The 13,698-nt window shown below is 39.0% G+C and overlaps 1 protein-coding gene across 1 annotated transcript in view; it reads left to right on the forward strand.

Annotated features, from left to right (window-relative positions):
- THSD7B (thrombospondin type 1 domain containing 7B) overlaps positions 1-13,497 on the forward strand; it is an 864,031-nt gene extending 850,534 nt beyond the window's left edge. Inside the window, exons 26-27 of the mRNA XM_062199372.1 lie at positions 5,226-5,313; positions 13,416-13,497. Coding sequence (XP_062055356.1) covers positions 5,226-5,313; positions 13,416-13,497 — 170 coding nt within the window. The remainder of the gene's footprint in view (positions 1-5,225; positions 5,314-13,415) is intronic.
- Positions 13,498-13,698: the final 201 nt, after the last annotated feature.

Below are 13,698 nucleotides of genomic sequence, written 5' to 3' on the forward strand. Positions count from 1 at the left end.
TTGTCAAACTAATGTTTAAGAATGATATGTTGCGCCGGCGCCGTGGCTCAATAGGCTAATCCTCCGCCTTGCGGCGCCGGCACACCAGGTTCTAGTCCCGGTCGGGGCACCAATCCTGTCCCAGTTGCCCCTCTTCCAGGCCAGCTCTCTGCTGTGGCCAGGGAGTGCAGTGGAGGATGGCCCAAGTGCTTGGGCCCTGCACCCCATGGGAGACCAGGAGGGGCACCTGGCTCCTGCCTTCGGATCAGCGCGGTATGCCGGCCGCAGCGTGCCAGCCGTGGCGGCCATTGGAGGGTGAACCAACGGCAAAGGAAGGCCTTTCTCTCTGTCTCTCTCTCTCACTGTCCACTCTGCCTGTAAAAAAAAAAAAAAAAAAAAAAAAAAGAATGATATGTTGCTGTAGTTTCCACAATATTTTAAGAATGACCACTACAGCTTATTCAACTTTGATTCCCCATACATCTGGGAATGCCAAATCTGTTTTAAAGCATTTCATGCATTTATGACTAAAGAAGTAAATTTAAAGTTGAGGGGCAATGTGATATGAAATGTAGCCAAGTTTACCTGTAAACCCACTCTCAGAAACAAAGTATGGACAATGAGTCATCAAGTCTGCAAGTCGGGTGCTTAACCTTTAAGTAAACAACCAGCAACATAAACTGTGTGTGTGTGTCTGTAACTGTGGATATACTCAGGAATATCTATGTATGTACACATATGTATATTGATATATACAATATTGTATATACATAAACTGTGTGTGTGTGTCTGTAACTGTAGATATACTCAGGAATATCTATGTATGTACACATATGTATATTGATATATACAATATTGTATATACATAAGCTGTGTGTGTGTGTCTGTAACTGTGGATATACTCAGGAATATCTATGTATGTACACATGTATATTGATATATACAATATTGTATATACGTCCATATGGCTGTATATAAGCATGCATATAAATAGATATTTAGTCTTGGAGAGAGTTTGTAACTTTCACTAGGCTCTCATGTTGAGATTATAAATGGGATCAAGCTCTCAGTGAGGCTATTCTCATATTTATCTCTCACACATTCAACTTAAAATGTTTCTCTAAATTTTTCTCTCTTTTAAGAATTTATCATGCAGATGTAAACACCTATACTAAAAGGAGTGTGTGACTTTTATTCATTACATGATTGCTTACTAAAGCAAATGAGCAAGAACAACCTAAATGCTCATAAGCAGAATGATAGAAAAGCAAAAATATAGTACAACTGTGCGGTGGTATCATGTGGATACTGGGGTCACACTAAAAAGAGGTAGATGTTGCTTTTATGAACCAACGTGGTAATATTTCCAACTGTATTAGTCAACTATTTGTCACCTTAATGAAATGCCTTAGATTGTCCCTGGTGAGGGGGCAGTGGCAATGGCAGAGCCCATGGGGAGAAGATCACATAGTAAGGAAGCACAGAGAGTGGGTAGGCCCAGGGCCAAAGAGCATTTCATGACAACGCTTTTTCAGAATGCAAGAGGTCGGATGTGAACTACCTTGCTACGTTACCCCTCCAAAGACCTAAGAACTTCCCACTACACTCCATCTCCCCATCACCTCCCAAAAGCACACCATGGGGACCAAGCCCTTACACATGGGCATTTGGGGACACCCCAACTAACTTCCAAACCACAGCACAAACCCATACATATATTGTTTAGTGAAAGAAAATGTACAAAACAAAGTGCAGGGTATATACCACTTGTATCTTTAAGAGGATATTATGTCCTCAAATGCTTACATATGCAGAGAAAAACTGGGACGATTCACAAGGAATGGTAACAGTAATAGCTCCTGGAGAGAAAACTTAAGAAATTGTGGTGGGAAGACTTAGTTTCCACTACATATCTTTTTTATTAAATTTTTATCTATATATTATGTTGTTATAAAAAGTATTTTTTTTGACAGGCAGAGTGGACAGTGAGAGAGAGAGAGAGACAGAGAGAAAGGTCTTCCTTTTGCCATTGATTCACCCTCCAATGGCTGCTGTGGCAGGCCCACCGCACTGATCCGAAGGCAGAAGCCAGGTGCTTCTTCTGGTCTCCCATGCAGGTGCAGGGCCCAAGCACTTGGGCCATCCTCCACTGCACTCCTGGGCCATAGCAGAGAGCTGGCCTGGAAGAGGGGCAACTGGGACAGAATCCGGCACCCCAGCCGGGACTAGAACCCGGTGTGCCACAGGCAGAGGATTAGCCTGTTGAGCCATGGCGCCGGCCATAAAAAGTATTCTTTTAAAGTAACTTGACATAAAGGTTACAAACCACATTGTGCCTCTGAACTGGGGAGTTGAAAGCAGTAGCTCCTCTCAATACATCCATTCCATAAGGTTTTGTAGGTAATGAGATACAAGGAGCATTCTCACTCAGAATAGATGATTTCATCATTAGTATTTCAAAGAGATCAGAATCAAAGCTTTGTTAAAAGTTTTATAACCATAGAAAAATATCATTACCATATTGAACTTCATTCTAAAATCTGATTGAGGTTTGAAAGTGCCCTATAAGCAGAAATTATAATAGGTAGTCACAACATAATTGAAAGTAATTGTGATTTTATTCAAAACAACTGTTGTTTATAATACATTTTGATGTATTGAAGATTTTAGGATAGCTGCTGATTTGTATATTTTGGACCTGCGATTAATTATATTTATGCAATGTAATGAATCTCCGTGTTTCTTTCAAAAAGAAATGTAATTTCTTTGGGACGCTAAGGCATTACCTTTGTCAGTCCAGTTCTAGGCTTAGTTAGCTATATACTCTCATAAAATAGAGCAACTGACAAAAACTGTTACAATTCCTATCATATGAGGTTTATTTCAAAAAATACTTGGAAAAATAGAATTTACAGGTTTTTTTTTTTTTTTTTTTTTTTTTTTTTTTTTTTTTTTTTTTTTTTTTTAACAGGCAGAGTGGAAAGTAAGAGAGAGAGAGAGAGAGAGAAAGGTCTTCCTTTGCCGTTGGTTCACCCTCCAATGGCTGCCACAGCTGGCGCGCTGCGTCTGGCGTACCATGCTGATCCAAAGGAAGGAGCCAGGTGCTTCTCCTGGTCTCCCATGGGGTGCAGGGCCCAAGCACTTGGGCCACCCTCCACTGCACTCCCTGGCCACAGCAGAGAGCTGGCCTGGAAGAGGGGCAACTGGAACAGAATCCAGTGCCCCGACCGGGACTAGAACTCGGTGTGCTGGAGCCGCAAGGCGGAGGATTAGCCTAGTGAGCCTCGGCGCTGGCCAGAATTTACAATTTTATATCTTGGTTCAAAAGTATTTTGAAACCTAGGCATGTTTTTCATAATACATATTTTCGTGAACTTTTTAGAAACCCCTCGTATGCATTGATTTCCAATTAAATTTTTTACATAAAAATAAATTTACTTTCCTTTAAAGATTTATTTTTTATTTGAAAGTCAGAGTTACACAGAGAGTGAAGGAGAGGCAGAGAGAGAGAGGTCTTCCATCCTCTGGTTCACTCCCCAATTGGCCGCAAGGGCCGGAGTTGCGTCGATCCAAAGCCAGGAGCCAGGAGTTTTTTCCAGGTCTCCCATGAAGATGCAGGGACCCAAGGGCTTGGGCCATCTTCTACTGCTTTTCCAGGCCATGGCAGAGAGCTGGATGGGAAGTGAAGCAGCTGGGTCTCAAACCGGCGTCTATATGGGTTGCCGGCACTGCAGGCATCAGCTTTACCCACTATGCCACAGCGCCGGCCCCATAAATTTACTTTTTTATTCATTTTTCCATGGACTCTTTGAAGTATCATTCTATGTCTTACATAGAAGTCACACAGTAGGTTTGACTATTGATTGATCTATTTTTCATAATTTTAGTAGATCTCAAATTCAAAGTAATGTGTTTTTTAACACTTGTTGCCATAATTTTATATTAATTAGGCAATTGGTCAACTCCTTTGGTCATTTTTTTGTTGTGTTCACCCAACCTTATTTAGAAAGCAAACCTACTAGAAAAGATCATAATATAGTTTTGCTTGTATGCAGGGTTAAAAGACATAAAGATGATTATAGTTGTTTTCTTTGCATGTAGAGTTAAAATCCATGCAGATCTGGTTTTAACCCTAACTTCTTTTGTTCTTTTTTATGTTGTGAAAAATATTTTATAATGTTTTCATTTTACATGTATAAAACCATAAACACCTTCAAATAAATTCAAGATTGCCAGCTAATTGATTTGATTGTGATTGTGAGAGTTTATTTGGTATTGTGATAAAATTTAACTCTTTTGTATTTTGCATTTTTGCCTATGTAGTCATTTAATTTTAGTTATTCAAAAGACAGATAGAGAACATCAGAGAGACAGACAGACATACACTGTTTCATTCTCCAAATGCCCATAATAGTTATGGGTGGGCCAGGGCAAAGCCATGAGCGCAGAACTCTATCCAGGTCTCCCAAGTGGGTGGTAGGGACACAAGTACCTCACCTTTCATCTGTTGCCTCTCAAGATATGCATTATCTTTGGGAAGTTGTATCCAGTGCCAGGGTTCAAACCCATCACTTCAACATATGATACAGGCGTTCCAAGAGGCGATTTCACTGCTGCACTAAATGTCTGCCCTTGTTTGTTTTTTTAAATTTTTTTACATTTGATAGCTGTCACACATGGGTATGTCCGTTTATGCTTATGATTATGCATGTACGGGATTCAGGTGAAAAATAAAACATTCAGCAAAATAAACACTTTAGTCCCATTCAGTTAGAACCTAATTTTTGAGGGTTAATTTACTAAAAATCAGACAGAGTAATGCAAGCTGTTTATATCTGCAAAGATCCATAAAAAGTAGTACCAAGTAATACAGTTTTTAAATTGTTTTTTTTCATAGATAATATTTCTAGTATACTGGACCCATATTTTTATTATGTTCCAAGAGTGAACCTGTCAGTTCCTAATTATACCTAGCAAATTAGAGTGTGTTAGAACAGTGCTAGCTTCTACAGTGCAGTGCATAGTTGGCTACAGTTGGTGTTTATGTCAAGTCCAAAACTAGTGTTTATCTTTGGGTTCTTAGCCTCTCTCTCTCTCTCCCTCTCTCTCTCTCTCTTTCCCTCTCCCTCTCTCTCTCTCTCTCTCACACAGACACACACACACACACACACAGACATACACACACACAGAGAAATGATGGAGACTTTTATATGCTAATCTTGTTATGTTATCTCTGTTTCAAACAGATGGCCGAGTAAAAATGTGGGTTTATGGCGTTTCAGGTGGTGGTTTTCTTATCATGATTTTCCTGGTATTTACGTCCTATCTTATTTGGTAAGTACCAACTAGTGCAAATTTTATACTCCATATTTTTGTGGGTGACCTGTTAACTAACATAACACATAAACCAGAATCATTGGCCATTATAATAGAGAACACAAATAATCCCCAATAGAAATGGTTGAAGAGTTGGAACAGGACATTATTATCTTTATCGTCCCATTGGAAATAGCACTCTTCTGCTTGGTTTTCAAGATATAAAAGGAAAGTCATTTAATCAGGACCTTCTAAGTTTTTTATTCATTTAGATCAGGAATTGACTGCCTATTGGCACATACTGAAAACTGCTGCTTATACCTCAACCCCAGAGATTTGGATGTAATTAGCCTTACGTGTGTCCAAGTCATCTGGATGTTATAAACTCCCAACATAATTCCCATGGCAACCAAGCCTAAGGACATTTAGAAAACTCATTGTGTTCTTAGACTCACTGTTTTGATCAGTTTGGTTAAACTAATTGGTTCAAACAATTTGCTGGTATGTTTTAAATAATAGAGCCAGGTGTGTATTTACACTGACCAGTGGTGAGAGAAAATTTGACTGATCATTCTTGGAGCCCCCTTTTGTATGTGACTCGTTCTTGAAACATTAGTGTCCTCAGAAAATGATAACTTATTGTAGAGTGTGTATTTCAGTTGATGAGGAGCTCTTGAAAGCAGATACAAGTAAATATATTTGAATGTGGTTCTCTGTTAAGAATATTTTACTAGCTGCCTAAGCAGTGTTTTCAAAGCATTTTTAAATTTTTCACGTTTTTTCTCCACATAAAGATCCTTATATTTATCATCAGTCTCATAAACTACATCTGTCTCATAAACTATTTCCTTGAGACTTTTTACCCAAATTTTAATCTTGTTTAAATCCAGCTTCTGCATATTTAGCATCAACGTTCTAGTTCCAGGACTTCACAGACTTCTAAATCTTTTCTCCTGATCGGTGAAATTTGGTGAAGAAAATAAGATTAATCATTTCTGCCACCTACAGGGATATAAATTTAATTAATATAAATTGAAATTCAAGCCATCTAACATTCTCATAGTTTTGTAGCAAACAGAAGTATCTTCAATTATCAAGTGATTTTTTAATGTTAAAATTGGTAAGTTTTACAAGTATTGACTATACTGAATCATAATGAATAAATGTGAAGTCAGAGGTTTTGGATGAAGTTCAAGGTGACAGGAAGTTTTCACCACCAGAAAAGATTAGATAAACGTGAAAAGATCTGAAATTATAACAGAGGATATGAAGGATTAGCAGATAGGAAACTACTCTCAAAGCAATGGGCCAATCCCACATAATCAGTTTATTGGTCTGTAAAGGCTTCTATTAATTCTGGTGGAACTGAACCACATCCTCAAGTTAGACCTGAGGTTTCCTCTTTCCTTGAATATATAACAGACTAAAACTTAACATGTAGTAATACATAAGCTGTATTTCTCCATGTCCTTCTATCTAAAAATGTGTTAACTTTAGCACATTGCTTTAACAGATATTTATTTTTGACTCTAGACTCTGGGGATTTATTAGATACATCACTGAATTCTAATAACAAATATAATTTTCTAAAAAAAGTTTAAAATATAAATATCAATGGAATTTTCTCATATTTTTAGTGACTAAATTACATGAATATATATATATATATGCACATTGTTTCCCATATGCATTTATTTTTTCCATGCCCCATGCTGTCCTCAATAATTCTCCTTTGGGAGTACCGCAGTAACTCCATCATTGCCTGTTACAAATGCTCCCTATGGCCTTCTAAAGTGAGATAAGTCCTCCTAAAACTTAGCCCCTCTCCTATTCACACATAAGTGGCGCTTTCTCACTGGCAGCAAAACCAGTCATCTCCTGGATAACTAAATTCTTCCACAATGAGAATCCCAACTATTCTTTAAATTTCAACTTTTACAAATTCCCTGCACCTTGGACAAATCTAGTGTATTGTTTAGGCTCATATATTTAAACTTTCCTGTTTTTTTCATCAAGCAAAGTAAGAAACCCAAAAGAAAATAAAATTAATGAAGTTTTTTTTTTTTTTAAATTTAGTAAATAAAATAAGAGTGAGAGACAGACTGGCAGGCAGAGAGCTCCTACACACTGGTTCACTGTTCAAATGCCTGCAAGGGGAAGGGTTGTGCATGACCAAAAGTAGGAGACAGCAACTCAATCTGGGTCTCCAACATGTGTGGAAGGGACTTGCACTGGCGCAAGCTGGAATTGAGAGCAGAGCTGGGGCTTGAACCCAGGGACTCCAGTATGGGTTATAGGCATTCCAAGCAGTGTTTTAACCAGTAGAACAAATGCCTGCCACAGTAAACCTTTTGATTTAGAGGAAATATTAAATTTTCTACTCTAATATTTAATTGATTTGCTTAATTATACAGCTCCATCAATAATCTATATTATAGATTAATATTTCATTATACAATATTATTTACATCTCATTTCATGTTTGTAACATGGTTTTATTGAACATTTGCATTTATCTTTCATCAGTCATCTTGTCACTGCTTCAGTCTCTCTTTCCATAGCCAAGGTCAGTTTTTCGCATTCACAATATTCATTTCCACTCAAGTTGTTTGAGAAAACAGCATTGCTTTGGGTCTGCTTTTGCTCCTGTTTCTGAAATTTTATTGTAATACCTAAGTACTTATTTGCAGACTGTTTTATTTGCTCTGTGTGTATATTTATGGTCTCTATTTCTTAAAACAGCATTTTGTACAATAAAGGTGGCCCTTAATAATATAAAAATATTTTATAGTGTTTGAACATAAGACTAGATATTCTTTTGTGGGATAATTTTTGGCAGTAATCATCTTATATTAGAGTCTTTGGGGTTATGAAGGAGTCTTCTTCCATGGTTTATTACCTATATCCCATTTGTGAACTTTTCCCCTCTAATTATTGAAATTCTACTAGTTCTTCCCAGTATAATTCAAATATCAACATTTTCCTTGTTGAACAATCTGGTACAACAAGTCCATTTACTGTGGCATTTACTTTATGTTGGTGTTGTAGTTATTTGTATATGCATCTTTCTCCCAAACCCCAAGGACTTCTGGGGAGGGGGAAGATGATGACTCTTGTTGATTTTTTAAAGGTACAAATTCGATGAATATTTACTGAGCAAATGAATAAGTAGAGAAATCATTGAATAGATTAATGGCAAGTGATTTATTATTCATGGTTTCTAGAAAAATGTCTAGGAAAAAATCTAATGCTTATTGTCAAACATTACATATGTTGCCTTTTTGAATCATAATAAGCTGAGGTGTTGCTTCTATCATCCTCATGGATTCTTTTTTTTCTTTGCATAGGCAGAAGGTGAGGGGAAGGTGGGGTAGGTCTGCTAGTTCCCATCTGTTTGTTCATTCCCCATCTGTTGGTTCACTCCCCAAATGCCCACAACAACCGAAGCTTGGCTGCTTTGAAAAAGCTAGAGACCAAGAACTCAATTGGGGTCTTATATGTGGGTAGTAGGGACCTGACTGAGCCACCACCTGCTGTGTCCCATGATATGAATTAGCAGGAAACTGGAATTAAGCAGACCTTGGATTTGAACCCAAGCACTCAGAAATGGGAGGTGGGCATCTTAGCTACTGGCCAAGTACCTGCCCCATCATCCTCATTTTAGAGAACAAGAAGTTGATCTTCTGAAAATGAAATAGCTTTTCTAAGGTCACCAACCATGTAGAATCCACTGCAGGTTTGCCTAACCTCAGAGTACATGCTTCTTCTACTGGTCTTTCTACGTTTCTAGTCTTTTTCCCTTGAGTAATGGTAAAAACTGCTTAGATCCAGTGTAAGGTCTACAGCTTTCCCTTTTGTAGAGCTTCCTTTTTTATGGGTTAAGTAAGCTGCAGACCTGAAAACAGACCTGTAGATATCAAAACACACACTATTTACTGCTACATGTGAACTGCTTAAAGAAACCCAAGGAGATATTTTCACAGCATCTTATTCTGTTAAATAGCCTTCAGGGATTTAGAAGATAGCACTTCCGAGAATTCTATATTTTCTCCAAAATAAAAGACTTAGGACAAAAGAGCTGCTATGTCATGTCAGGTCTTAGGAGGATACTTTGGATGAAAGTGATTCATAATAAACCTAGGAGATGCTGTTGAGAAAATATAGAAAAATAGTCTTCTTATGGTCTGTTTCTCTGAGATACAACCATTTGAACATCTGCCATTAGTGTTTTCAGCTTTAGAAATAGTACTGGTGCCCCCCAGCTCCCCTGGCAATAAATATCATTGAGGTAGTTTAGTGAGGATGACCACTGGGTGAGCATGTAGTTAGCCTGCACAAAGTGCCTGGAAATTACTCTGAATAACTATATCCATCCTGCCTTTGCTAGCACAGCTGGGTAATGGAGTTCTCTTTCCAAGTTTGAGAGTTCTGCCCCACTTCTAGAGGCTTACCTCTCACAGGAAGCTGCCAGAATTAATGGCATTTTGCTGCTTTCATCAAAATATTTAATCTTCACTGGCCTAGGGTTGTGCCCTTGTGGCTTGAATTCAAGGGTGCGCAGAACAGCAACTTCCTGTCAATCCACAACGAGCTCAATTTTCTGGCTTCGTGTATTTTTCATCCTTTGCTACAATGCAAACGACCCTGGAAAAGGCCACTCTGAAATGTGTCAGCCAGTGATCTCTCACAGCCAGGACTGCGAAATGGTTTTATCGCTGTGCCAGCTCTACAAGCAGTGGTTGTCGTCACAGGTGCTCTATTAGGAAAAGTAATGAGCTACACTGCAGCTCAACAGGAGAGAAGAGTGTGATGGAAGAGAGATGTCCATTGGGCACAGGATGACTGGTGGGGGTGGTGGCCAATGTGCCAGGCCCTTGTGAATTCTGGTTCAGTGTGAATGAGCAAGGTTATCATGCCCAGCCTGAGACCAGAATTAAGAGGAAAAGGATTAAAAAAAAAAAGAAATGTGTTTCTTAAAAAAACATTATTTCCATAAATGGGAAGGGAGCTGACGACACTAAAGACCAGTTTCCCACTTGTTGTCTTGGCTTGCAGGCAGCTGTGTCCCCAGCTCCTCTTATTGGGTGTCTAGCTGTTTTTCAGCAGCCAGGAAGCTTTGTAAAGCCATAGCTATCCAGCAAAGCACCATCATATTTGGTGGTTCAGAGATTAACATTGGAGAGGATGTTGATTTCCTTTAATGCTATCAGATTTCTCATGTCTCACATTTGTAACTGTGACTTCAGTACCTATCAGTTGAGGTGTTACATAATATGAAAACATGCATAAAAATAAGGTCTTAATCACCATGACGCACGCCCATAACACCACAAAGTGCCTTCAGGGGTTGAAGGTCTACACGTAAGGAGCTCCCTTTTCTTTGCAGAGATAGACATGGTGTTCACAGCTCCATCCGTGGAAACTGGGAAAAACTGATTACATATATACTTGGACCAGAATTTTCCAGGCCTAGTTCACAGAGGCTGACCAAGCTGAGATGTCTGCCTGGCAATGCTGTCACCTTCTGAAGATCCAGCCATCTCTGTTCTCCCTCCCCACGCCTCTGGCCTGGATCTCTCACTTCTGCTTGCCTGGTAGCCCACAGTAGATGCCAGTTAAAGGTGGATTGCCAAACACTTTGTTTAGAAGCACCAATATTTCTTCCTCTCTGTTCCCTGTCCGATGCCACCATCTTCCTCAAACAAAGACAACAGGAGAGCTGGGAAGAGGAAACCCCTATTGTTATTTCAAATGCATTTCCTGGCAGGTCAGAAGAACACCACTAGGGTGGATATGCAAGTTGTCACTTGCACATTGTCCCAAACTCTTGACCTGATTTGTTTATACTGTAGGTTGGCATGCTTCAGGCTCTGTTTCAAGCTGGAATCATTGTTTATGTTACAGCCTATGCCCAGTAATACAAATGGAGCCACTAGAATACATGTACAGAACAAAATGAATGACTTTAAATGGGATATTAGTCAGTAGATTATGAATTCTCCCCCTTTGAGAACTGGAAATTGGAGGCTGAAGTTTTCTTTGCAGAGGACTTAAATCGTGTTTGTGCTTCTACTCTGCTTTTCTGGCTTGAAGTTGCTTAGCCATGGTCAGCACTCAGCAAATCTTCCACGAACACCCATTGATGCCAGGAGCTGGTGTATGGGTCACGGAAACGATGTGTGATTTTTTTGGAAATTATTTTTATCTCTTTAGTCATTAGCTGTTTTGGTTTGCTTCAAAGATCAAACCAAAACACCTGTACTTTTGCTTCTTAAATTAGACCTTGAGCATTTTAATTGAGGAGGTTCTTACTACAACTATTTTAATGTTATCAAAAAGTTTTAATTGTAGTAAAATTCATACAACATAAAGCTCATTGCTCTAGCCTGTAAGTGAGAAAAGTGAGACATAAAAGTCTTGCCTGTAGTATGATGCATTTACTTAATATACCTAGAGTACACAACTCAATAGAGGTAATAATTGCTTATTGGCTGTCAGGGAAGAGGCACACAGGGAGAAAGACTCTTTTATGGGTACAGCACTGCCTTTGAGGCAAAGAAAATGACCTTGACTTAGCTAATGATGATGGTATACAACATTGTGACTGTAAGAAGTGCCACTGAATGGTACATATTAAAATGCTTCTTTTAAATATAAATTAACTCAGCATATAAAAATCCAAATGTGGACAAAAAGTGCATTGCTACCCATGACTGGCACTGAGATAAGGAGAATATAGTGAAGCAGTTAAAGGCTCAGTCTGTGTGTGAGATGTCCTGTGAGTCCAAGATTTGCCCCATATCATTCAGTGACCCACAGAAAGGCCACTGACCACTTCAGTCTTTCTCTGAACAGCAGTAGCAATCCCAATGCCTCCCTTTCAGGGTTCTTCTGGGATGTGCTGAGAGCTTTGATATGAACTGTTCATCATAGAACTTGAAATTTAGTGTGTATCCAGTAAGTAATAGCTGCTACTATTTTATAAACAGTATATAAATAAATTTATAAATTTATAAATATATAAATATATAAATTATATGTACATATATAGCATAGACATTTGGAGACAGCAAAAGAGATGGTTCCCTGCTGGGGAAGACAACCCAAGGAGGGCTGGGTTCTTCAGAGAGCAGGGCCAAGCAGAAGGAAGCACTGAGAATGGAGCAGCGAGTATGGTGGGGGTTGGGGCTTGCAAGGCAGACTTCAAGCAGTATTTATTTATTTACTTTCTATTCATATATATAGAACAGATTTCCTGTAGTTCATAGGGACAATTCTAAGAAAATAGTGATGTTTCCCTTCTTCCCTCACTCCCTGCCTCCTCTTTCCTTTCTTATTTTTTGCAATAAACATATTTTTAATTTACTTACAATCACAGGCTTAATCTTCCCCTAAATAAAGGCTTCAGCAAGGAAAAGGTAGAAAAACCGCAGCTATACATGTTTATTAACATAAATTGAGAGGCACCTGTAACTAAGAAACAAGAAGTGCAATGCAGGGCGTTTGCCCCAGCTCTGGCGTGTCCTTGTGAAATTTGGAAATGTTACTCCATTTCGGCTTCTCTGTGTGTGAGAAGGAAAAGCACGCTCCCATACCTGATACAGCAGTTGACCTCTGGTAAAGCAGAGACCACGTGAGGAGAGCTGTGCATGGAGTAGAACTGCTGCAATTTTCCTGACAGATGCTAGTGAGTTGGCAGCTAAATGTCAGGGTTCAGACAAGAGCAGAAGCGTGTTTACTCAAAAACAACACCAGGGGGAGGCGCGGGAGCTTGGCTGCTCCAGCTGCTTACGCTGCTAAACATCTGTGATGCAGAGGTCACAGTGGTTTCGGAATTAGTGTGCAGCAGATGTCCACGTTACTGTGCATAAACAAGAAGAAAAAGGAAAATAATCCTTCTACCATGTGCCATGGTTCCACCAAACCATTCTTCAGAGTTTGAGAAAATTATGACGTCTCCTAAACAGAGGGTTAAAGTATACAATGCTGAAAAAAAAAATGTCCAGCTCAATGAATCTTGTCATGTACCACTTACATTTTTGTACCTCAAACTTGTCCTTGGCAAATGAAACAGAGCTCTCTGTATATTGTGTATCTGAGGAATTCTTTTCCCTTTGCAGCAAGAAGCCAAAACCACATCAAAGCACACCTCCCCAACAGAAGCCTCTGACCTTAGCCTACGATGGAGACTTAGACATGTAATCTGAAAAAGAAATCCAAATGTAGACATCAACTGCCTTAACTGCTTTCTCTTTTGTAGCTCTCAGACTTCTCAGTTTTTTGAGGAATCTCATGATGTGATATATTGGGCAGAATACAAATATTGCAAAAGTAATATTGCCTCAACTTCATTTGGACATGGAGTCAAGAATTTTTAAGTCTGCCATTTTGTTTTCAAGTTGT

The sequence above is a fragment of the Lepus europaeus genome, chromosome 1 (genome assembly GCF_033115175.1).
Source record: "Lepus europaeus isolate LE1 chromosome 1, mLepTim1.pri, whole genome shotgun sequence".
Classification (NCBI taxonomy): Eukaryota; Metazoa; Chordata; class Mammalia; order Lagomorpha; family Leporidae; genus Lepus; species Lepus europaeus.